General features: G+C 41.6%; 1 protein-coding gene across 1 annotated transcript; it reads left to right on the forward strand.

Annotated features, from left to right (window-relative positions):
- On the forward strand, nt 1-27,074 carry LOC117245877 (uncharacterized). Its single transcript, XM_078164748.1, is given in 7 exon segments — nt 1-1,685; nt 1,831-1,835; nt 10,683-12,177; nt 14,787-15,273; nt 15,777-15,927; nt 19,774-19,972; nt 22,707-27,074. Coding segments are annotated over 7 exon segments (5,136 nt in total). The 5' UTR covers nt 1-127; the 3' UTR covers nt 23,948-27,074.
- Nucleotides 27,075-27,514: the final 440 nt, after the last annotated feature.

Here is a 27,514-nt window from a genome sequence, read left to right on the forward strand (position 1 = left end):
CCAGGAGGACCCAGAGCCTCCACACATTAAAGAGGACCAGGAGTTCACATCCGCTCCTGTCCCTGTGAAGAGTGAAGATGAAGAGAAACCTCAGTCCTCACAGCTTCATCAAAGACACACTGAACAGATGAAAACTGGAGCTGATGGAGAGGACTGTGGAGGACCAGAACCAGCCAGGAACTCAGATCCAGATACACATTTACAACCTGAGACTGATGACAGTGATGATGATTGGACAGAGACCAGAGAACCTCAGTCAGGTTTAAACTCTCTTAGAAATGATGAAGACACCGTCAGTGACTTGAAATGTAGTGCTGATGAGAAACAATTTACCTGCTCTGAGTGTGGGAAAAGATTTTCTCAAGTAAGTTATCTGAAGGCACACATGAGAACTCACACAGGAGAAAAACCATATAGCTGCTCTGAGTGTGGGAAAAGATTTTGTAGAAGTGGAGTTCTGAAAACACACATGAGAACTCACACAGGAGAAAAACCATATAGCTGCTCTGAGTGTGGGAAAAGATTTTCTTGGTCAGGTCTTCTGAAAGTACACATGACATCTCATACAGGAGAAAAACCATATAGCTGCTCTGAGTGTGGGAAAAGATTTTCTTGGTCAGGTCATCTGAAAGTACACATGACATCTCATACAGGAGAAAGACCATTTAGCTGCTCTGAGTGTGGGAAAAGATTTTCTCAAACAGGTCATCTGAAGACACACATGATAACTCACACAGGAGAAAAACCATATAGCTGCTCTGAGTGTGGGAAAAGATTTTCTTGGTCAGGTCATCTGAAGGTACACATGACATCTCATACAAGAGAAAGACCATTTAGCTGCTCTGAGTGTGGGAAAAGATTTTGTAGAAGTGGAGTTCTGAAAACACACATGAGAATTCACACAGGAGAAAAACCATATAGCTGTTCTGAGTGCGGGAAAAGATTTTCTTGGTCAGGTCATCTGAAGGTACACATGACATCTCATACAGGAGAAAGACCATTTAGCTGCTCCGAGTGTGGGAAAAGGTTTTCTCAGTCGAGTGCTCTGAAGGCACACATGAGATCTCACACAGGAGAAAAACCATATAACTGCTCTGAGTGTGGGAAAAGGTTTTCTCAGTCGAGTGCTCTGAAAACACACATGAGAACTCACACAGGAGAAAAACCATATAGTTGTTCTGAATGTGGGAAAAGATTTTCAGAGGCAGGTACTCTGAAGGCACACATGAGAACCCATACAGGAGAAAGACCATTTAGCTGCTCTGAATGTGGGAAAGGATTTTCTCAAACAGGTCATCTGAAGACACACATGATAACTCATACAGGAGAAAAACCATTTACCTGCTCTCAGTGTGGGAAAGGATTTTTTTCGTCAGGTGATCTGAAAAGACACATGATAACTCATACAGGAGAAAAACCATTTACCTGCTCTGAGTGTGGGAAAGGATTTTCTCAAACAGGTCATCTGAAGAGACACATGACAACTCATACAGGAGTAAAACCATATAGCTGTTCTGATTGTGGGAAAAAGATGGAAACAGAATCAGATGGAGAGGACTGTGGAGGACCAGAACCAGCCAGGAACTCAGATCCAGACACATATTTACAACCTGAGACTGATGACAAGACTGGAGAGTCTTCTGAATCTGAGACTGATGATAGTGACGATGATTGGAAAGAGACCAGTTAATCTCAGTCATGTTTTTGCTGTGAACTTGTAGCTTCCTGTCAGTTGTTAGCAGTTAGCAGAAGGTTAAACTGTTACTGCGGCGCCTTTTAAATGTCAGTATTTTTTCACTGTAAGCTGATAACAAATTTATGCCTCTCCAGTTCATGTATTTATACTATTTGCCAGTCGCATTGGAGCTCCATGGTCACAAAACTGCGAGTCACAGTTTGGATCTCTCCTGGTCACACTGTCGTTTAGCTCATTAAGTTCAACTCTTACAGCTGCGCTGCTAAACATGGATGATTTATTCATAACGATAGCAGAGTACGAGGAGGAACTTTGTCGATCAAAAGAGGAGAATGAGCGTCAGCAGAAACTACTGGACGCTGTTTTCAACCCTCAGCTTCGGTTACACAGAGCAGGTTTGTTCATTAAACATTACAAGTTCATTATTAATAATATAACTACAGCTTTGTTCAATAAATATTCAGTCTGTTGACGTTTAAAAGCCATGTTAGCTTCTCTGGTGCCGTTAGCATCTCTGGTGTCCTTAGCTTCTCTGGTGCCGTTAGCTATTTCTACTTCTGGCTGTCATGTTTTTTTTTCTTTGGATATGAATAGGACAAACATGCTCTTTAACAATTTAGCAGGATTTCTTAACTCATAAGGGACACAAGTAACGTGTTTACTTCCTGTAAATAAAGCAGTAAATCTGATGTCCATGTATGTATTTTGTATTTATCTGTTTTAATACCTTATTTTGACACAAAGACGCAGTCATATCTGCAGCATGTTTTACTGCATCATAATACAGTACATGTCTCAGGATTACACTCACTCATAATTATCCAACAACATAACGGAAAGGAGAAATGAACGTCTGTGTTTACCTTTAGCTGGATTCGGACATGTTCCTCTGCCTGTTGCTGCTCCCTCTCTCTCTGCTCATCCACTCTTCAATTTCAATGAGCTCTGCGTCCGTGTAGTCCATGTTCAAATAAATCATCAAATTCAAATGGCTCATCCAGATCCAGTTGGTCAAAATTGGGTAAAAATTCAGACATGTTTGTTGTGGCAAGTCAAAACACTCACTCAGAGAGTGAAAGACTGGCTCTGAAATCTCACGTCTCGTGAGATTCTTCTTCTTTGGTGTTTTCGGCAGTTGGTTTCGCGAGATTTGAGTTGTTGCAGGAAGTTACCGCTGAAGCGAGCTTACAAACACGAGGAGTTACTCTGTTTGGAGTAGTCATGGCAGAATTTGTTCCCGATTTTGACCAACTGGATCCCCCTCTTTCTTTTCTTTTTCAGCTTTTTCAGCTCTTGTTATGTTTTGCTATTTTCTTGAAATTTCTTGCTGAGAGGCTCATTGCCTTGTAAGGACCTTTTCGAAAGAAACCAAACCAATTCCCTCGGGTTTCAAACAGGAGAGCAGAGAGGCAGAGCCTTCAGCCAGCAGCTCAGCTAAACAGATGGAGGTTTTAAGGATTCATAAATGTAGGGCTGGGCAATATAGACCAAAAATCATTTCTCTGTATTTTTAGGCTAAATTGCGATACACGATATACAGTACAGGCCAAAAGTTTGGACACACCTTCTCATCATTGTAGATTCTCACTGAAGGCATCAAAACTATGAATGATAACATGTGGAGTTATGTACTTAACAAAAAAAGGTGAAATAACTGAAAACATATTTTATATTCTAGTTTCTTCAAAATAGCCACCCTTTGCTCTGATTACTGCTTTGCACACTCTTGGCATTCTCTCCATGAGCTTCAAGAGGTAGTCACCTGAAATGGTTTTCCAACAGTCTTGAAGGAGTTCCCAGAGGTGTTTAGCACTTGTTGGCCCCTTTGCCTTCACTCTGCGGTCCAGCTCACCCCAAACCATCTGGATTGGGTTCAGGTCCGGTGACTGTGGAGGCCAGGTCATCTGCCGCAGCACTCCATCACTCTCCTTCTTGGTCAAATAGCCCTTACACAGCCTGGAGGTGTGTTTGGGGTCATTGTCCTGTTGAAAAATAAATGATCGTCCAACTAAACGCAAACCGGATGGAATGGCATGTCGCTGCAGGATGCTGTGGTAGCCATGCTGGTTCAGTGTGCCTTCAATTTTGAATAAATCCCCAACAGTGTCACCAGCAAAACACCCCCACACCATCACACCTCCTCCTCCATGCTTCACAGTGGGAACCAGGCATGTGGAATCCATCCGTTCACCTTTTCTGCGTCTCACAAAGACACGGCGGTTGGAACCAAAGATCTCAAATTTGGACTCATCAGACCAAAGCACAGATTTCCACTGGTCTCATGTCCATTCCTTGTGTTTCTTGGCCCAAACAAATCTCTTCTGCTTGTTGCCTCTCCTTAGCAGTGGTTTCCTAGCAGCTATTTGACCATGAAGGTCTGATTCGCGCAGTCTCCTCTTAACAGTTGTTCTAGAGATGGGTCTGCTGCTAGAACTCTGTGTGGCATTCATCTGGTCTCTGATCTGAGCTGCTGTTAACTTGTGATTTCTGAGGCTGGTGACTCGGATGAACTTATCCTCAGAAGCAGAGGTGACTCTTGGTCTTCCTTTCCTGGGTCGGTCCTCATGTGTGCCAGTTTCGTTGTAGCGCTTGATGGTTTTTGCGACTCCACTTGGGGACACATTTAAAGTTTTTGCAATTTTCCGGACTGACTGACCTTCATTTCTTAAAGTAATGATGGCCACTCGTTTTTCTTTAGTTAGCTGATTGGTTCTTGCCATAATATGAATTTTAACAGTTGTCCAATACGGCTGTCGGCTGTGTATTAACCTGACTTCTGCACAACACAACTGATGGTCCCAACCCCATTGATAAAGCAAGAAATTCCACTAATTAACCCTGATAAGGCACACCTGTGAAGTGGAAACCATTTCAGGTGACTACCTCTTGAAGCTCATGGAGAGAATGCCAAGAGTGTGCAAAGCAGTAATCAGAGCAAAGGGTGGCTATTTTGAAGAAACTAGAATATAAAACATGTTTTCAGTTATTTCACCTTTTTTTGTTAAGTACATAACTCCACATGTGTTCATTCATAGTTTTGATGCCTTCAGTGAGAATCTACAATGTAAATAGTCATGAAAATAAAGAAAACGCATTGAATGAGAAGGTGTGTCCAAACTTTTGGCCTGTACTGTATGTCTCTGTATTTTCCAATACAAAATGTTCAGTTGTAAGTTGAAGCCACATGTGAGATATCACAAAAACTTTAATTACTGTGATCAGAATAAAATGCTAAGACAGGGTCTCCTTGTCGTACCATATAAATTGCCTTTTTAAATAACATAAATATAAATAGGCATGTCTCTGAGTATGTTCCTTTCTCAGCAATAACAGAATGAAAACAGCAAAAATACTTTCACTGCAATTACAGGTTTCCCTCTCTTGCTTTACAAAATATTCTGCTGTGCAAACAACAAATTTTCTATTGAAGTAGACAGTTCTTTACCAACAATTTTTTTTACTGAAAATACACAGCTGCATGATACGTCACCATGTAAATGAAAAATTGTACAAAACTGACTTGTTAAAAAAGATTATTCAAATGAAAATAGGCATGCCTCTGAGAATGCTCCTACATTTATTTTCCCAACAACCATATCATACTGAAGAATGTACAGAATGCTTTGACTAGTGCATTTACAGGTTTTCTTCTTCTTCTTAACAAAATACCCAGCTATGGTTTGTAAACAACACAAAAATTAGAGCAGGACTACTTTTTCTAAGTAGTTACATTTGATAGCAGCAAAAATATTTCCTGCTATGTAGTCCTGTACATTTTTTACAGGTTTTATGCAATAAAAAATAAAAACGTTTTGCTATTTTCTTGATATTTGCCGAGGGGCTCATTGCCTTGTAAGGACTTTTTCGAAAGAAACTGAACCAATTTGCTCGGGTTTCAAAGATTTATACGCTTAAGAAAGGCGTCTGGACGCAGCACAAGGGAACTGATGTCTCTCCAGGTTTCAAAGGGTTAAATCCGGCATAACCACTTGTACTTTGTTATTTTATTTTTGATTATATCTGTTTTGCAGTTAGCTCTAATACTGTAATCTATATTTAGCTGTCATGATGTGTTTTTTTTTTTTGTTGTTTTTTTTTACTGTAAATACATTTCTTACTGCCCTTTTTTTTATTTGAATGCCACTATTGGAAAAGGGCAGGGTGGCCAGGCAACCACCCCATCATCCCCTTACACTAACCTTCCAGTGTAATCAATCTACCCTTTATTTAGGCTAGTTGTTAAAAATGTTGAGGCAGAGGGTACTGTCTGTAGCTCTGGTTGAGGGTGAGAGGCTATCAGCAGATAAACAGAGATCTGTGTGGGTACATGAGACCCTAAAAAAGAGGATGGATCATGGGGAGTAGCACCAGTTGGTCCAGGAGCTTCTCCTCCATCATGGACGTTTACAGAATTATTTTAGGATGACTCAGGGGCAGTTTGACAACCTGCTGTCTATCATCAAGCCATACAGCTCTGAGTATCGAACAACAGCTACCACCAGTTTCTCCTCCATTGTTTACCAACTGTAACAAGTGGGATGAGGACAGTAAGGGCAGAACTTATTATGGAATACAAAACACAGTTAGAGCACAGAGCATTAAGGGAAGAGGTAGAAGAGAGGAAGTAGTCTTGTCAAGATTAAGATTAGATCACACTGGTTTGAAGGCAACTTTATTTTTATTGAAAAAGTAAATTTGCAGGGTTGCGCAATTTGTAATAAATTAAAAAATGTGAAACATGTAATTATGCACTGTACTAAATATAATGAAGAAAAGATTACGTTACAACAAAGGGTGAGAGAGGCAGGACGAGACTGGAATTTGGAAGAGATACAGGGAACCAAGGGAGATAAGGTGTGGGGAATGCAGAGGGGAGTAATAGATTTCTTAGTACTGGTTTGTTTCATAGAATATAGCTGCTGACTGTTTTGTTTGTTTATTTATTTATTGTTACTATTTGTTTGAATTTGTTTATTTATTTAGTTATTTATTCTCATACAAGTAAAACTAGATCCTGTTCTACGTACTCCGGTACAGTAGGTGGCGGTATGCACCTTTTAAGTTCAAAGAAGAAGAAAAAAACCCGCGCATCGCCGAAACACTTCCTGGATTAAGATCCTCCATACTCGGCTTGGAAGCATCGGCACAGCGCGCAACATCACGAGCTCAAACATCTCTAGACATTCAGCTTAAAACAGCACACTTGGAAGAGTTCGTATTTAAACGCTCAGTACTTTAAAAGTGTGAAAATGTCTAACGTCCAAATGCTGAGATCGTTGTTGAAGCAGCGACTAACTGCGGCTGATGAAGAGATATTTGGGCTGTTTGAAAGAACGATAGCAGAGTACGAGGAGGAACTTTGTCGATCAAAAGAGGAGAACGAGCGACAACGGAAACTACTGGACGCTGTTTTCAACCCTCAGCTTCGGTTACACAGAGCAGGTTTGTTCATTAAACATTACAAGTTCATTATTAATGATATAAGTGCAGCTTTGTTCAATAAATATTCAGTCTGTCGACGATTAAAGCCACGTTAGCTTCTCTGGTGTTGTTAGCTTCTCTGGTGCCATCGTTAGTTTCTCTGGTGTCGTTAGCTTCTGTGGTGCCGTTAGCTTCTCTGGTGTCAGTAGCTTCTCTGGTGTCGTTAGCTTCTGTGGTTCCGTTAGCTTCTGTGGCATCGTTAGCTTCTGTGATGTCGTTAGCTTCTGTGATGTCGTTAGCTTCTGTGATGTCGTTAGCTTCTATGGTGTCATTAGCTTCTCTGGTGCCGTTAGCTTCTCTGGTGTCGTTAGCTTCTGTGGTGCCGTTAGCTTCTGTGGTGTCGTTAGCTTCTGTGGTGTCGTTAGTTTCTGTGGTGTCGTTAGCTTCTCTGGTGTCGTTAGCTTCTGTGGTGCCGTTAGCTTCTGTGGTGTCGTTAGCTTCTGTGGTGTCGTTAGCTTCTGTGGTGTCGTTAGCGTCTGTGGTGCCGTTAGCTTCTGTGGTAGTGCTACAGTATTCGTAACCTAGAAAAAAAGCCTCCCTGAATGTAAAATGTAAATGATAGACAGCAGGAGGGAGCTCCGACAGCTTTGAAATAAAAACGTAGCAAGTTGAAACAGAACCAATATCAAGCCGAACGGCCCGTCGTAATTTCTGATATAATATGCCAGAAACACAAGTCTATCAAGTTGATCAGGATCAAGTGCGGCTCTCTGTTTCTTTACAATATTACCTGCCTACTAGAGGTGTAACGATACATCGATCCACATCGATACATCGATTCATTGATTAACGATCCGATTATATCGATGCAAAATGAAAACGTCGATCCATATTGTCATCTTAAAGGTACACATTTATTTTGAAATTCACATAGCACGTCTGTGTCACCATTTCTGGGCAAGCGCGCCTCCGCTCAAACAACAAACAGAGCTCAGAAATAAAATGCCCCCCCCATCCGATACGAGTCCTTTATTTTGAAACCGAGTCCGATACGATACTTTGCACAGAATTAAGATAGAAAGGAAAAAGAATACATCCAAGTTGTCCCATAAGGTTTGTTTTTTATTTAAATAGTATCCAAAAAGCTTTTCGGTGGTTCAGCAGCACAAAATGTAAACCAAGTCAATATCTTCTTCTTGTCTTCAACAAACAAAATAGGTCCAAATCTTTTGTCGCGGTTTGACACATGAAACAAATATTTTTCTTTTACTCAGTCAAACCCCACAAAGAAACCATAAAACCCATAAAACAGGTCCCTCAACACCAAAATTCAATTGTTTTTATCTGGTTTCTGTAGAACAAAAGAATTATACTATACTATACAAAAATACAAATACAACAGTGGTTTGAGCACAGCACCTGGGGGGGTAGCTTCCTGTTAATGCATGCTTTGTTTGCTGTTTGGGCCGGGACAGTGTTAGAGGAAACAGATCTTTTATGTATATATATACAGTACAGGCCAAAAGTTTGGACACATCTTCTCATTCAATGCGTTTTCTTTATTTTCATGACTATTTACATTGTAGATTCTCACTGAAGGCATCAAAACTATGAATGAACACATGTGGAGTTATGTACTTAACAAAAAAAGGTGAAATAACTGAAAACATGTTTTATATTCTAGTTTCTTCAAAATAGCCACCCTTTGCTCTGATTACTGCTTTGCACACTCTTGGCATTCTCTCCATGAGCTTCAAGAGGTAGTCACCTGAAATGGTTTTCCAACAGTCTTGAAGGAGTTCCCAGAGGTGTTTAGCACTTGTTGGCCCCTTTGCCTTCACTCTGCGGTCCAGCTCACCCCAAACCATCTGGATTGGGTTCAGGTCCGGTGACTGTGGAGGCCAGGTCATCTGCCGCAGCACTCCATCACTCTCCTTCTTGGTCAAATAGCCCTTACACAGCCTGGAGGTGTGTTTGGGGTCATTGTCCTGTTGAAAAATAAATGATCGTCCAACTAAACGCAAACCGGATGGGATGGCATGTCGCTGCAGGATGCTGTGGTAGCCATGCTGGTTCAGTGTGCCTTCAATTTTGAATAAATCCCCAACAGTGTCACCAGCAAAACACCCCCACACCATCACACCTCCTCCTCCATGCTTCACAGTGGGAACCAGGCATGTGGAATCCATCCGTTCACCTTTTCTGCGTCTCACAAAGACACGGCGGTTGGAACCAAAGATCTCAAATTTGGACTCATCAGACCAAAGCACAGATTTCCACTGGTCTAATGTCCATTCCTTGTGTTTCTTGGCCCAAACAAATCTCTTCTGCTTGTTGCCTCTCCTTAGCAGTGGTTTCCTAGCAGCTATTTGACCATGAAGGCCTGATTGGCGCAGTCTCCTCTTAACAGTTGTTCTAGAGATGGGTCTGCTGCTAGAACTCTGTGTGGCATTCATCTGGTCTCTGATCTGAGCTGCTGTTAACTTGCCATTTCTGAGGCTGGTGACTCGGATGAACTTATCCTCAGAAGCAGAGGTGACTCTTGGTCTTCCTTTCCTGGGTCGGTCCTCATGTGTGCCAGTTTCGTTGTAGCGCTTGATGGTTTTTGCGACTCCACTTGGGGACACATTTAAAGTTTTTGCAATTTTCCGGACTGACTGACCTTCATTTCTTAAAGTAATGATGGCCACTCGTTTTTCTTTAGTTAGCTGATTGGTTCTTGCCATAATATGAATTTTAACAGTTGTCCAATAGGGCTGTCGGCTGTGTATTAACCTGACTTCTGCACAACACAACTGATGGTCCCAACCCCATTGATAAAGCAAGAAATTCCACTAATTAACCCTGATAAGGCACACCTGTGAAGTGGAAACCATTTCAGGTGACTACCTCTTGAAGCTCATGGAGAGAATGCCAAGAGTGTGCAAAGCAGTAATCAGAGCAAAGGGTGGCTATTTTGAAGAAACTAGAATATAAAACATGTTTTCAGTTATTTCACCTTTTTTTGTTAAGTACATAACTCCACATGTGTTCATTCATAGTTTTGATGCCTTCAGTGAGAATCTACAATGTAACAAAGAAATGACTGAAAGATCCAGCATCTGACACCAGTGCTAGCAGTATGAATGCAACTGGACCAATCAACCAAAAATGAACAGTTAAATTGTATAAAAAAATATTGTACATGTTTGTAGTGTTACTTTATTTGGAACATGACAGGTGGTACAAATGAAAGGGTACTTGAGCTTATCTGATCAGGATGAAGGGGAACAGGAACATTGTGAATTGTTTGGTGGCACAAATTCAAATGTCACAGTTTCTCAAAGTTGAACAGCAGGTGACAGATTTATTTTTTCACAGTTAGTCTTAAAATAAATTGGAATTCAATGTGATATTACATTGTCATTAATTCTGGGCTCTCTGTCATGTGTTTATTGTCCCTTATCAAAGTGGTCATTGAAAAGAACAGTTAGGTGACCTATACATACAGGGCAGGACCGGTGCGTGTGACCACCAAGCTCGACTCACCTGCTGTGTGTGTTTGTATTCAATCAGTTGTTGTGATGTGAATGAACGACAACATTTCTCTGTAACATCTGTGTGTTTCCTGTTTCCTGCAGACGTCCAGCAGCTGTTGGTGGTTAAAGAAGAGGTTCCCCCTGAGCAGCAGGAGTGGAGCTCCAGTGTGGACCAGGAGGACCCAGAGCCTCCACACATTAAAGAGGACCATGAGGACCCAGAGCCTCCACACATTAAAGAGGAACAGGAGGACCCAGAGCCTCCACACATTAAAGAGGACCAGGAGGACCCAGAGCCTCCACACATTAAAGAGGACCAGGAGGACCCAGAGCCTCCACACATTAAAGAGGACCAGGAGGACCCAGAGCCTCCACACATTAAAGAGGAACAGGAGGACCCAGAGCCTCCACACATTAAAGAGGAACAGGAGGAACTCTGGATCAGTCAGGAGGGAGAGCAGCTTCAAGGGCTGGAGGAGGCTGATATCACCAAGTCCATATCCAGTCCTGTCCCTGTGAAGAGTGAAGATGATGAAGAGAAACCTCAGTCCTCACAGCTTCATCAAAGACACACTGAAGAGATGGAAACTGGAGCTGATGGAGAGGACTGTGGAGGACCAGAACCAGCCAGGAACTCAGATCCAGATATACATTTACAACCTGAGACTGATGACAGTGGTGATTGGACAGAGACCAGAGAACCTCAGTCAGGTTTAAACTCTCTTAAAAATGATGAAGACCCTGTCAATGACTTGAAATGTAGTGTGGATGAGAAACCATTTAGCTGCTCTGAGTGTGGGAAAAGATTTTCTCGGTCAGGTGCTCTGAATTCACATATGAAATTTCATACAGGAGAAAAACCATATAGCTGCTCTGAGTGTGGGAAAAGATTTTCTCACTGTGGAGATCTGAAGAAACACATGAGATTTCATACAGGAGAAAAACCATTTAGCTGCTCTGAGTGTGGGAAAAGATTTTCTCAGTCAGGTCATCTGAATTCACACATGAGATTTCATACAGGAGAAAAACCATTTACCTGCTCTGAGTGTGGGAAAAGATTTTCTCAAAGTGGAGATCTGAAGAAACACATGAGATTTCATACAGGAGAAAAACCATTTAACTGCTCTGAGTGTGGGAAAAGATTTTCTCAAAGTGGAGATCTGAAGAAACACATGAGATTTCATACAGGAGAAAAACCATATACCTGCTCTGTGTGTGGGAAAAGATTTTCTTACTCAAAAACTCTGAAGTCACACATGTCAACTCATACAGGAGAAAAACCATATAGCTGCTCTGAGTGTGGGAAAAGATTTTCTTGGTTAGGTGCTCTGCAGACACACATGAGAACTCACACAGGAGAAAAACCATTTAGCTGCTCTGAGTGTGGGAAAAGATTTTCTCACTCAAATACTCTGAAGTCACACATGTCAACTCATACAGGAGAAAAATCATATAGCTGCTCTGAGTGTGGGAAAAGATTTTCTTGGCCAGCTACTCTGAAGAGACACATGACAACTCATACAGGATAAAAACAACATATGTGTTTAACAATTTAGCGGGATTTCTTAACTCATAATGGACACAGGTAACGTGTTTACTTCTTGTCAATAGAGCAGTAAATCTGATGTCCATATATGTATTTTGTATTTATCTGTTTTAACATATCTGTAACATGTTTTACTGTATCATAATATATGTCTCAGGATTACACTCACCAGCCACTTTATTAGATACATCTTGGTAGTACCGGGTTGGATCCCCTTTTTAACCTCTTTAACTCCGTTCAGACACCGGCGTCTGCGCTCCCTCCCTCCTCTGTTAAATGGTATCTCCCAGGCGCACTACTTTATCAAACCATGTGAAGCTCTCGGCTTCCTGAATCCGGAATCGTTTTTCTTTCATTCCTTATGGATTTTGCATCAGGGCAGCCTAAACACACAAAGTCCAAAATCGCGATGAGTGGTGACAAGTCATGTCATGCCATTTTTTGAGGGGAAAAGTTTGCCGTCTCATGCGGAGCCGTCAGTGGCCGGGCAAGTACTTCCCAAATCTACTTGCCCCATCTAAATTCTTACTTGCCCTGCTTAAGAGGTTTTTTTTCTGGCTGTGTGGTGCATATTTTCGCTGCTCAGCCAATGGAGGCAGCAGCACATAAAAAAGCAGCACGCTGCAACTGGCCCCTCAGAGGACAGAAACAGGAGAGGAAATACACCATTACAGGCCTGGAATTAAGTTATTTTTAGGGCAAGGGCACTTTGGCCTTTGATAAATACAAATTTATTGGGGCACCAAGGCCAAAACCAATGGCGCAATAACAATATGTGCTAACTACATTGAATGAAGACAAAACAATATATGTGTTGAAAAACAGTACTGAGTTTATTAGAAGTGGGTGTGCATGACTGGGGATATATCTCGTTTATTGTTTTGATTCATGTCCCTTATTTTTTAAGTCTTTGAAATCTCTTTATTCTTTTGTTATCTCCTAGTTATTAAAAAAATTATTAGAAGAAGATTCTTTGTTCTCCTTTCTCAGCACATTGCATACATTTGACCTCTGCATTTGACCCATCCTACTGTATACACTGGGAGCAGTGGGCAGCCGCAGTGCAGCGTCCGGGGACCAACTCCAGTTTTTTTGCCAATGCCAGTGGTCAGGGTCACTGACAGGAGTATTCACCTAACATAGCCTACATATCTTTCATTATATAATGTTTATATGTCTCTATGTATATTTTTACATAAATCCCCAATATTTTATTTGCGTTTAAAAAAATCCTCTTCTTTCATTTAATTTGACAATGTTTATTGTATTATATGTATGAATTCTCTACAGAATCTTGTGTGTTCATTAATATGTGTTCAGTTTATTAAAAGAAAAGAAAGCTTCTTTGGTGTTGTTAGCTTCTCTGGTGCCGTTAGCTATTTCTACTTCTGGCCATCATGTTTTTTTCTTTAGATATGTAATAGGACAAACATGCTCTTTAACAATTTAGTGGGATTTCTTAACTCATAAGGGACACAGGTAACGTGTTTACTTCCTGTAAATAGAGCAGTAAATCTGATGTCCATATATGTATTTTGTATTTATCTGTTATAACACCTCATTTTGACACAAAGACGCAGTCATATCTGTAGCATGTTTTACTGCATCATAATACAGTACATGTCTCAGGATTACACTCACCAGCCACTTTATTAGGTACACCATGCTAGTACCAGATTGGACCCCTTTTTAATTCTTGGTGTCACAGATTAAAAAGGTATTAGAAAGATAGAAAGGTGCTCTATTGGACTGAGATCTGGTGACTGTGGAGGCCATTGGAGTACAGTGAACTCATTGTCATGTTTGAGATGATGTGAGCTTTGTGACATGGTGCGTTATCCTGCTGGAAGTAGCCATCAGAAGATGGGTACACTGTGGTCATAAAGGGATGGACACGGTCAGCAACAATACTCAGGTAGGCTGTGGTGTTTAAACCATGCTCAGTTGGTACTAAGAAAATCTCCCCCACACCATTACACCACCAGCAGCAGCCTGAAGCGTTGATACAAGGCAGGATGGATCCATGCTTCCATCTGAATGTGGTTTTTCCAATCTTCTATTGTCCAGTTTTGGTGAGAAAACCCGTGTGAATTGTAGCCTCAGTTTCCTGTTGTTAGCTGACAGGAGTGGCACCTGGTGTGGTCTTCTGCTGCTGTAGCCCATCTGCTTCAAGGTTGGACAAGGTGTTGTTGCTTCAGAGATGCTCTTCTGCACACCTTGGTTGGAACCAGTGCTTATTTGACTTCCTGTTGCCTTTCTATCATCTTGAACCAGTCTGGCCATTCTCCTCTGACCTCTGGCATCAACAAGGCATTTTGGCTCACTGGATATTTTCTCTTTTTGGGACCATCCTCTGTAAACCCTAGAGATGGTATGGTAATAGATGTATGACCACCAAGATGGCTGCTGTGGTGTGAGTGTGTGTCACAAGCTGAAGTCTGCTGGCTCAAACATTTGAATGCTATGGTCCATGTGGGACAAATCTACTACTTTTTCATCTGGTGATATTTAAAGCTACTTGTGGTGCCTCTAAAGATTGGAGTATTTTTTCTTAAACCACAAACTTTTCTTGGTCCATACTGCTTTCCTCTTTGTGTGGGTGAAGGTGGCAGGCCTCACAATGACCAAGACACTATCTCCCTCCAAACTATCTGGGTGGGGATGCAACAAATAAAACTTGAGATGATCTCACATATGGATTCCAAGCTTGAAACTATTAAAGTTAGCCTCAACAAAATTGAAGGCTCACTCTCTACACTTGGAGAACAAGTTACTGAGCTGGAGCAGAGAGTCATCTCCAATGAAGACAATGTACAGGACCTGATACAACGTGTCAAAACACTTGAAAATGATAATGCCCACCTGAAAGATCGAGCTGAAGCCGCTGAGAACAAGAGCCGGGCCTCTAACCTGCGCTTCATTAATGTCCCCGAGAAGGCTGAGGGTAGGGACATCCTCAGCTTCATGAACCGCTTGATCCCGCTGCTCCTCGGTGAAGTGAATTTCCCCACTCCTCCTGTCATTGAGCGTTGTCACCGTTCATCCTTCATCAAGCTTAACTCCAGAGCCGGACCAAGGCCGATCCTGGTTTAGTTCCTCCACTTCCAGGACAAGATAAAGATCTTGAGGCTCTCCAGGGAAAAGAAGGAGCTTGTTTTTAACGGAACACGAGTTCTTATCAACCCGGACTTCAGTGCTGCTCTTGTCCAGAAACGTCGGCAGTTTGGCCCATAGAAGAAGAAGCTGCGAGATCTGGATTTGACATACTCTGTGCTCTTTCCCTGTACGCTGAAGGTGGTCCATGATGGTAAGACAAAACACTCTCTCGTTCCTCAGTCCTCATAGCTTCATCAAAGACACACTGAACAGGTGGAAACAGAAACTGATGGAGAGGACTGTGGAGGACCAGAACCAGCCAGGAACTCAGATCCAGATACACATTTACAACCTGAGACTGATGACAAGACTGGAGAGTTTTCTGAATCAGAGATTGATGAGAGTGATGACAGTGATGATTGGACAGAGACCAGAGAATATCAGTCAGGCTTAAACTCTCTTAGAAATGATGAAGACCTGTTAGTGATTTGGAATATAGTGCTGATGAGAAACCATTTAGCTGCTCTGAGTGTGGGAAAAAATATAGTCACAGTTCAGCACTGACGATACACATGAGATCCCATACGGGAGAAAGACCATTTAGCTGCTCTGTGTGTGGGAAAAGATTTTCGCAAAAAGATCATCTGAAGGCTCACATTTTGTTTATTTTCTTTATTTTAAGGATCCCCATTAGCTGAATGCCTTGGCAATCAGCTCGTCTTCCTGGGTCCACACTACTCACACGAGAACTCATTCAGGAGAAAGACCATTTAGCTGCTCTGAGAGTGGGAAAAGATTTTCTCAAACAGGCAATCTGAAGACATACATGAGATCTCATACTGGAGAAAGACTATTTAGCTGCTCTGAGTGTGGGAAAAGAGATGGAAACAGAGGCTGAAGGAGAGGACTGTGGAGGACCAGAACCAGCCAGGAACTCAGATCCAGATACACATTTACAACCTGAGACACATGACAAGACGGGAGAGTCTTCTGAACCTGAGACTGATGATAGTGACGATGATTGGAAAGAGACCAGATAATCTCAGTCATGTTTTTGCTGTGAACTTGTAGCTTCCTGTCAGTTGTTAGCAGAAGGTTAAACTGTTACAGCGGCGCCTTTTAAATGTCAGGACTTATTCACTGTAAGCTGGTAACAAACTTAGGCCTCTCCAGTTCATGTATTTATACTATTTGCCAGTCGCATTGGAGCTCCACGGTCACAAAATGCGACTGCGAGTCACAGTTTGGATCTCTCCTGGTCACACTGTCGTTTAAATCATTAAGTTCAACTCTTACAGCTGCGCCGCTCAACATGGATGTCATGGAAACATGAACAAATTTAAGTTGCTTTAAAATGCTTGTATTTTCATTTTACATATATTCACATCATATCTACATCATAAGGCTGATACTGTATGATTTTTATATTACCATGTTTTATTTTTGATTGTTGTTTTGTTGGGCTTAGGTTTGACTCATACGTCACAGCATGCAGAGCTGTGTGTGTGTGTGTGTGTGTGTTTGTGTGCGTGCGTGCACTGTGGTTGAGCTCACGTGTAGTGAAACATGAGTCATATCATGGGTCCATCAATGCCACATGGGAGGGCCATGTGACGTTGATGGACAGATACTGTCAATCAGCCAACTGTGTTTTGAATTTACTGAAAACCTGTCCGTGGTGTCATCAAGAACTGGGCTTGAGAGCGTATAAAAAGAGACAACATTTGGCGATCGTGGCCTTCTTTCAGAGGCCCTGGTCTCTCTGAATCATGTTTTTTTGCTCTGGCAGGAAACTGAACATCAGATTGAATCTTTTATCTTCCTTTGTGAAACTCATCGCCGGTGAAAGTTGACTTGGAGCGGCAGCTGGCCTGTGCTGAAGAGCATCTGCTCTCCTGAGGGACCCGTAATAACTCTCTCACAGGGCCTTGAACAGGAAGCCAAAGCAGTTAATGTCAGACGGTTTCTGGACTGATCTTTACTGAAAAATAAAAAGATGCAAATTCAGGTGATACATTTTAACAAAACCAAATTTAAAATCAGATTTGCCTAATTGAATGGCTTACAAAACCTATCCAGACCAGTTCAAACTATTTTTAACTTTTTCCCAAAAAATTTGAATTTTAACATTTTTGGTTTAAATTCATTTTTGCCTTTTACTATATTATTTGACGGAAAACACCGGAATTGAGGGAATAAAAATCATTTTACAACTTGAGACATTTCTCTCTGAATCTTTATTCCTCATGAGAAAGCCACAAACACCAAGGACTGGGGGTTTTCTTCACAAGCTCACCGGAGAGCACAATTTACATGGACTCACTGTCTTTACTGTGTGTTTTGAATCAACTAAACTTCACAGCACTTCACAGAAACCTCACCGCTGACTAGTGTTCTAAAGGTGTAACTGCAGAGTGATGCAGACACCACCGCACAAGCAGAGCCATAGAATCACAAAGGAGGATAAGGGCCATGTTAAAGAAAAAAAAACATCTTAGAGTTCGAGACTCAAGTCGTAAATCTACAACATTAAATTTGTAATTTTAGCAGAAAAAAGTCACAGATTAAAATTGTAAAGTCTGGTTACATGGTATAAAAAGCGTCAAAGTGTGTACAAGTGTGCTGGGGGTGACAGTAATATTTGTTTTAGCAGTACCGAAGTAATATAATCCACTACCAACAAGATTTTGGGAGATATTACATTTACAGTGTCACGTAACATTTTAACACATCTGGGTTATGTCTTGTTTTTTCCTCGTCCCTGTTTAACACATCTGGGTTCATGGTATGTGCGTTAGTATGTTGAATGTTTCCATTCACATCCCCTCCAACTGCAGAGCAACACCAGCACACAGTCACATTGTTGGAAACAATCTTACATCATCTTTTTTTGTTTGGTTCATGGTTTTTCCAGAACTTTGACAATGTAATAAAGTACAGGGGGCGCCCACTCCATCCGCTAAGCCACCGACACCCTGTGGAAGTTTCGTTTGATTCTTGTTCAGCTGTAATCTGATGGGGCCCAAACACACTGGGCAGCGACTCAAAATCAATCACAAAAATATCGTACAGACTGGTAGAAATTTTGCTTATAATTATGTCATTCTGTTAATATTCGGCTGAGGTTAATTGAACTGCTGTAAAATGACTTCCGATTCACGTAATCTCCTTCATTCTCAGATGGAGCTATTATGGGATGTTGAGTCCCATAAATGAGCCAATTACACCACAGAATCTTTGCGTTTATGAAAAGTATTCATGAATCATTGCATCATGTATCCACGGAGATTAATATGCTATTAAAACTGACAAGCCTGCAATTCTGTGGAATTCCTTTTTTCTTTTTTAAAGATTGTTTTTTTGTTGCCTTTAATGGCAAGACAGCATAGCGTTAAGGGGGAGAGAGAGGGGGAATGACGCACTCACAGTTAGAGAGTGCAGGCTGGAATTGAACCCGCGGCTGCTGCAACAAAGTCCCCGTGCCCCGTGGAACCTGTCTTTGATGATCCTTTTTGATGTATGCCCCGGGAAAACTGCTAAAACGGGCAAAAATCTTTTCAGAGCCAGAGTCACTTTTCTTACGGCCTGACAAATTGCTGTCTTGCTGATATGCTCAGTGTTTCTGATGTTATAAAGAAAAGAATCAAAGGGCAATGCATAAAATTTGCTCCGATGATAATGTAAATCCATGATGTGTAATATTTGATATATGTGAGAACAGATCGTTCGATAAATGATAGAGTGACACTCCTCCGGGGAGACATCCATATCATCATCTCCTGATGCAGCAGCCCCTGAATAAACTGTGACTCAATGTCCACAACTTCATTCACAAAGGACACGCCATGTCTCTCCTTTCTGCTACACGCTCAGCAGGCGATCAGCCTCAGGCTTAGATGCAAGCCAGCAGTTTCCCTCATCTCAGAACATTAACATACTCAGAGTTTTCACTAATCCTGCTCTCTGAAATAGGGCCCAGGTGTTCTCTGAGGATGGCTCAGGTTGTGGTTGAAAGAGTCAGAGACAAAAACTTAGTCGGAGTTAAAGAATGAATGTTCAAACTCAATGAGTATCAGTATTTAAGAAGTGTTTTTTTTTTTTGTTTTTTGTTTTAAAATATTCTTTATTTCACATTTCCTTCAGGGGTTACAAACAAATTGTGATACAGATGAATAAAAGATATGCAGAAAATTACACCAAAAATACGATATAACAGAATCTTTATCTCAGAGCACAAATTTAGGGTTTTCACAGTGTTTCTACTGCTTGAGGTAAATAAAGTCCTGATATGGGATTCTGCTTCATTTTCAAAGGTACGACAAGTGTTTTCTCTCAGTAATTCCGGTGTTACATTTCAGGTCTTTTATTTTGAAGTTCAGTATTTCATCTGCCCCGGAAGCTGTATTCCTCACTGTGACCAACGTCACATTAGTTTAACAAGATGGCGTCCAGTAGAAACGTGTGTTAGCAGAGTGTCTTTGTTGTGTTTTTAAAGTGTGAACATGTCTAAAGTCCAAATGCTGAGATCGTTGGTGAAGCAGCGACTAACTGCGGCTGCTGAAGAGATATTTGGGCTGTTTGAAAGAACGATAGCAGAGTACGAGGAGGAACTTTGTCGATCAAAAGAGGAGAACGAGCGACAACGGAAACTACTGGACGCTGTTTTCAACCCTCAGCTTCGGTTACACAGAGCAGGTTTGTTCATTAAACATTACAAGTTCATTATTAATAATATAACTGCAGCTTTGTTCAATAAATATTCAGTCTGTCGATGTTTATACGCCGCGTGAGCTTCTCTGGTGTCGTTAGCTTCTCTGGTGTCGTTAACTTCTCTGGTGTCGTTAGCTTCTCTGGTGTCGTTAACTTCTCTGGTGTCGTTAGCTTCTCCGGGGTCGTTAGCTTCTCTGGTGTCGTTAACTTCTCTGGTGTCGTTAGCTTCTCTGGTGTCGTTAGCTTCTCCGGGGTCGTTAGCTTCTGTGGTGTCGTTAGCTTCTGTGGTGCCGTTAGCTTCTGTGGTGTTGTTAGCTTCTCTGGTGTTGTTAGCTTCTCTGGTGTCGTTAGCTTCTGTGGTGCCGTTAGCTTCTGTGGTATTGTTAGCTTCTCTGGTGTCGTTAGCTTCTCCGGGGTCGTTAGCTTCTCTGGTGTCGTTAGCTTCTGTGGTGTTGTTAACTTCTGTGGTGTCGTTAGCTTCTCTGGTGTCGTTAACTTCTCTGGTGTCGTTAACTTCCCTGGTGTCGTTAGCTTCTCTGGTGTCGTTAACTTCTCTGGTGTCGTTAGCTTCTCCGGGGTCGTTAGCTTCTCTGGTGTCGTTAACTTCTCTGGTGTCGTTAGCTTCTCTGGTGTCGTTAGCTTCTCCGGGGTCGTTAGCTTCTCTGGTGTCGTTAGCTTCTGTGGTGCCGTTAGCTTCTGTGGTGTTGTTAGCTTCTCTGGTGTTGTTAGCTTCTCTGGTGTCGTTAGCTTCTGTGGTGCCGTTAGCTTCTGTGGTATTGTTAGCTTCTCTGGTGTCGTTAGCTTCTCCGGGGTCGTTAGCTTCTCTGGTGTCGTTAGCTTCTGTGGTGTTGTTAGCTTCTGTGGTGTCGTTAGCTTCTCTGGTGTCGTTAGCTTCTGTGGTGCCGTTAGCTTCTGTGGTATTGTTAGCTTCTCTGGTGTCGTTAGCTTCTCCGGGGTCGTTAGCTTCTGTGGTGTCGTTAGCTTCTGTGGTGTCGTTAGCTTCTCCGGGGTCGTTAGCTTCTCTGGTGTCGTTAGATTCTCCGGTGCCGTTAGCTTCTCCGGTGCCGTTAGCTTCTCTGGTGCCGTTAGCTTCTCTAGTACCGTTAGCTTCTGTGGTGTCGTTAGCTTCTGTGGTGTCGTTAGCTTCTCTGGTACCGTTTGCTTCTCTGGTGTCGTTAGCTTCTCTGGTGTCGTTAGCTTCTCTGGTGTAGTTAGCGTGTTACACATGGCGAAGTACGAACAGTTGCAACAAGTACACAAATCAGCTTCACTATAACTCCACATTCACAGACAAACACTTGTCTTAATCTGGACACATTTTCCCCACAAATGCAACATGCTAATGTTTTTAGCACAAGCCTATGGCATTTTACATTGTATAACTAAGGTAACGGTAGAAAATTTGGCTCCATTACAGCTCACAAGGTTCACCGACAAAACAACTGTCTTAAGCTAAACACGTTTTCCAAACAAATACAACATGCTAATGTAATTAGCATAAGCCTATGTCACTTTACATTGTATAAGGTAGCCTGGCGACAAGCGAGATTTCCTCTGCTCATATGAAACCAAGATAAATCACACACAAGACGTATGCAGGATTTATACTTACGCTCAAATCCACGCCGTACCTATGCCATAGGCTCTGTGTTGAGGAACAGCAGTTTTGGCACTTTGTGTTCATCCTCAGAGGCTGTGGCTTGATTTCTACCATCAAATGCCATGTTCTGGCATGTCAGTCAGTATAATTACTATTTTTTTGCAGTTTATCAAGTATATTAAAATGTTGACATATCTGAGACAGTGTCTTAAATATTCTCTGACTTCTCTCAGGAAATCTTGTCCAGGTTTGACAAGTCTAAGTATAGTGGTTTTTGACCTGGACCTGGTTTAATGTGATCTTCCCATATAGAATGAAGGTTTCACAAACCTGAAACTGTGTTTTAAATAATATTTAGCCTCTTTAGGATAATTTAGACAGAAGAATAGACTTTTATTATTGTTGCAGAAGTACAATGAAATTGGGTGGCTCTCCTTAAAAAAAAACCCTGATTACAAAACAAGGTGGATCACTATGACAATGAATGTAATTAATGTAACAATTGTATCTATATCTATCTGTGTATATATATGTATATATATATGTATATATATATATATATATATATATATATATATATATATATATATATATATATATATATATATATATATGTATATATATATATATATATGTATATATATATATGTATGAAAAGGATGTAAAAAACATCTAAAACAAAACATTGCCCACATGTTTCATTGCACATAATGCTAATGGACGATAGTATCATATTGCACAAGAGATCACAGTGTATGTTAAGTGTTCATATTGAGTGCAGTGATGGCTCTGGGATATAAACAGTTTTTCAGCCTGTCTGTCTGTGATTTAAAGGCTCTCCAAGTCTTCCAAAGCTTGAGAGGTTTTTGTCACATACAGCAAACTCTCCTCACAATCCGCTAGCTACATGTCCTCTGAATATGCTGTGAAAAAGTCCGGTCTCTGTAGGCAGCCCAGGCTCCGCGACTGATTCACTTAAAGTCTGAATGGCTGAGTGAACACTGTGAAGCTGTTTGATGCTCAGAGATCTGTAGAAGTTCAGTAAGGATTTTTTGAGCTGTGATGTGAATGAACGACAACATTTCTCAGTAACATCTGTGTGTTTCCTGTTTCCTGCAGACGTCCAGCAGCTGTTGGTGGTTAAAGAAGAGGTTCCCCCTGAGCAGCAGGAGTGGAGCTCCAGTGTGGACCAGGAGGACCCAGAGCCTCCACACATTAAAGAGGAACAGGAGGAACTCTGGATCAGTCAGGAGGGAGAGCAGCTTCAAGGGCTGGAGGAAGCTGATATTCCCGAGTTCCCTTTTACTATTGTCCCTGTGGAGAGTGAAGATGAAGAGGAGGAACCTCAGACCTCACAGCTTCATCAAAGACTCATTGAGCAGATGGGAACAGAAGCTGATGGAGAAGACTGTGGAGGACCAGAACCAGCCAGGAACTCAGATCCAGATACACATTTACAGCCTGAGACTGATGACAGTGATGATGATTGGACAGAGACCAGAGAATATCAGTCAGGTTTTAACTTTCTGGAAAGTTATGAAGTCCCCGTAAGTGATTCACGTGTTAATTTGAAACCATTTCGCTGCTCTGAATGTGGGAGAAGGTTTGGTCACAGTGGGAATCTGAAGACACACATGAGGACGCATACAGGAGAGAAACCATTCAGCTGCTCTGTGTGTGGGAAAAAATTTGCAGAAAGTGGAAATCTGAAGATACACATGAGAATTCATACAGGGGAGAAACCGTTTGGCTGCTCTGAGTGTGGGAAAAGATTTTACCATAAGACACACCTGAAGAGACACATGATCACTCACACAGGGGAAAAACCTTTCAGCTGCCTAGTTTGTAAGAAATCGTTCACACAGAGTGGAAATTTATACACTCACATGCGAAGCCACACAGATGAAACACCATTTGGCTGCTCTGAGTATGGGAAGAGATTGGGCCCCAGGACACATCTGAAGCAAGACAGCAGCTCTGATACAGGAGAAAAACCTTTCAGTTGCCCAGCTGAGAAATCTTTTTCAGTGAGTGAACATTTACAGACACACATGATGATCCACACAGCAGAGACACCATTCAGCTGCAGTGTTTGTGACCAAAGATTCACTTGGCCTCATCAACTCAGAGACCATCAGTGTGATATTCATCAGTCTGATCGGGCTCGTGAAAGTCGGACTGAGGAGAAGGGAGAGGCAGAGCCTCCAGCCAGCAGCTCAGCTGAACAGATGGAAACAGAAGCAGACCGAGAGGACTGTGGAGGACCAGAACCAGCCAGGAGCTCAGATCCAGAAGCATATTTACAGCCTGAGACTGATGACAAGGCTGGAGAGTCTTCTGAACTTGAGACTGAACACTGATGGTGGTTGTACGCAAACCGATGAACCTCAGTTATGTATAAACCCATTTAAAAATGATGAAGTCCCATTCTGTCTTATGACACTTACTACTGGCTAAAAACCTGAAATTGCTCTGAGTGTTGTAAGAGATTTGTCTGCTGGAGTCTGAAGGAACACAAGAATTCATACAGGAAAGAAACCATTGAGTTGCTCAGTGTATGAGCTTGAGCTGGTTTGATTATATGCAAACTGGCTTAATCGGCTTTTGTCATTTCAACATAACCCGACCAATTAAACAGTAGCTTACACAAGCAACCAGTGTTGATGGTGTCACGTCGCTAAGTCCAACTTGTACTGTACTAGTAATAAGCAATAAAACAACTTTCTTAACATAATATTAAGTGTATAAACAGACTAACAGAGCCACAAGAGTCCAGCAAGCCATGCACAATTTACTGCCAAACCCAGGCTGGTGTTGGTAACATGAAGGAGATCGAATTTCAGAAGAGGTGGGATGGACAGAGCAGCGCACACTGTTTGTTTATAGGAGAGTTCATGTGTTTTTTGAGTGATGAGAGGATACATGACAGAGTTGGTCTCAAGAAATTTAGAACTGCGCTAGTATCGCCCCGTTTCCACCAAACACTTTCAGTATGGTACCTTTGGAACCAACAGTAACCCTTCAGACATGGTACCTAGACCCTCGGTCTGTTCAGACAGTCTTCTTAAATGTGGGCGGGGTTGTTGTCACTCACTGCTCCGCCCAGCACTCGCTGTATTTCCTCATCAACGGTGACACAGGTGGAAGTCTGCACCCCGTTTATCGTCCACAGAACGAGGCTGCACGCCGACATTTTCAGAACAAAACAGAACAGGCTGCAGTGAGAGTCTCTCTCCATGGGATATTAAAAAATAGCAGCTTTGTGCATTTAGTCCTTCTCAGGCAAGCTCAGGGGTTTAGTGTTGCTGTAGCCCACAGCACTTTTTTTTTCTCCAAGTGAGGATTAGAATATATGCAGTACACAAAACTAATATGATTAATATATGCAAACACTTGAAGATCCACTCATGACTAAAAGTGTCTGTCATTATAAAAACTAAAGTGATTGTCAAAGTTGTCACAGTGAAATTTAAGGTGTGCTGATGGATTCACGTCATCAACTCATGCATTGAGTAACATTACAAGTTAACGTTCCACCTTAAAAGTCGCTGGCAGTCGGCCCAGTGAGTGAAGTTATTTTTTCTCAGACTACAGCTTTGAGAAAGCTAATCAACACAGCGTGTTGTGTTCACAGCTCCACCTTTTAGTACCAGATCTGTGTGCTAGGTACCCCAACAGATGGGGGACCAAACATGGGGACATTAGGGAACAGGTCCATTGGTACCATCCACAACTTTTCACTGTGGAAACAGAAAAAAAGCGCACCGAGCTGAACTGAACCGCACTGCTCGGTGGAAACGGGGCGTATGGATTTGGAACTGACGAGGTGTCTAAGGTGGCTGCACAGGACGAGCTGAACTTTCATGAGATGCTGCGTTGCTCGCTTTGAAAGCACTACAATAGATAAAGAACAGCTGATTCATAAAGTTGAAATGAGAAATTATCTCCAAGATACTTTCTCATTTCACCACAGAAACCTAAATAAGATGGCAGCTGGTTGGAGTGAGATCGCAACGTAGCTGAACGTTTCTGGTAAACTAAAACACTATTGCTAAAAACAAGCAATGCTACCTGCAGTTGGCTATACTGTATGCCATTTCCAGTAAATGTCTCGGTATCAGATGTATTTTTTGGTTTAAAAGGTGATGTTACAAATGAGGGAAGATAGCAAGTAAGCTACTCACCCATCTGTGAAGTGGTGAGGTCTCCAGTCTGATCTCGAGGACACAGCTGATAGTTATGTGTTTAACAGAAGTGCATATTCAATGGATGCAGTGTGGACAGAGATCTCCGATATTACGCCATGCTATGCGATAGTGAGACACTAGTTTGCTGATAGGACACAATGTTGTTATGCTCCACTCAGGAGCAGTGTTTGGCTTAATATCAGACCGGTTTAAAAACGTCCACACCAGCCCAACGCTATTTGTGGTGCAAGATTCCCTTGGAAGGAAAACATTGTTCGTCACATGAGATTTGGTTTCAGCTGCTCAGTTTGTAAGAAACACTCCAGACTGAATGACCACGCTGTGACACACATATGGGAACCCACATTGGAGAGAAACCCTTCAGCTGCTCAGTGTGGGGAAAAGTTTTAAACAAAAAAATTGAAAATTAACAGCAGTGGCAGTAAAACTACCGGTTCAGCTGAACTTTGAGCAGCGATGAAACTCTGGAGCGACAGAGAGTTGAAACAGTTGTGGACATGTTTGAAATAAGAACAGTTTTCTTCTGCTGTGAGCAAACAACATTTGGAGTTGGGTATTGTTTCGCTCCAGATATCGATCCTGGTTCTTACTGGCGTCTGGTAACGGTTCTCCAACTATTTTTATAGTACGACATGAGACGAATCTCCTTATCAACATTAAATTCAGTCATTAAGTGTTCACTGGTTAATAAACCAGTGAACACTGTGAACCAGTGAACTGCTTATTTAAGATAATCTTGAGTGACAAATTTGATGTGATCTCTGTTTGTTTATCTGGTGATAAGTTTATGTTTTGACTGATCGATGTGATTTTATATGAAACTGTGATGAACTCGAATAGACTCTACGTGTTGTATATATTGATCTGTGTAGGGCATATCTACAACATAGAGAAGCGAATATCCTCCCCTGCATGGCCCTGTTTTCTTTTTTCATTTATAGATGGCCGAGTGATTAATTTTTATTGAAATGTGAAATACAAGGAGCCCCATATGAACGCATCTCCACAGGTGGCGGTGCTCCTGTATAACGTTAAACTGTTTAAAAGAACAAAACTTGAACTTTAACTTTGCCTTTGTTTGAAACTTAAGAAAAGGGAAACAGTATGTCGTCTGGATGTGGCTCAATGTTTTCTCTGCGCTCTGAAAATGTAACAAAATATGTTTTTCTGTAAACTGAGTGGCTTGAATATGTAAAAAATGAAGTGTTTCCCAGACTGATAGACCTGAATAAAGGCAACAGAACTGAATGACTTAATGACATTTTAACAGAAACCGCAACTTCTCTGTGTTGAAAAATGCTTTTTTTTTCCCAAGTTCAGAAATTAATCTTCAAGCTCAACAAATTCCGTTCTTTCGAAAGTGGATTTTAATAATTAATCTTCCTGTAAATTTTTTTCTGAGTAATTCCAGTAACACTTCAGGAGTATTTTTCCCAACAGTATCGTTATTTATTTTAACAACAACAAAGAAAGACAAACACATAAGAACTAAACACTTAGAGATCTTTCAGTGATCAATTAAAACAATGGCTGATTACTAAGCACACATGTAAGCACTAAACTCTTTTCTGCTGCTGCTGATAATAATAATAATAATAATAATAATAATAATAATAATAATAGTAGTAGTAGTAGTAGTAGTAGTAGTAATATGTCCTGCTGGTGTTGCAATGTTGATCTATGTTCAAGATTCAAGAGGCTTTATTGTCAGTTCTCCAG

Source organism: Epinephelus lanceolatus, chromosome 22, assembly GCF_041903045.1.
Source record: "Epinephelus lanceolatus isolate andai-2023 chromosome 22, ASM4190304v1, whole genome shotgun sequence".
NCBI classification, from domain to species: Eukaryota; Metazoa; Chordata; class Actinopteri; order Perciformes; family Serranidae; genus Epinephelus; species Epinephelus lanceolatus.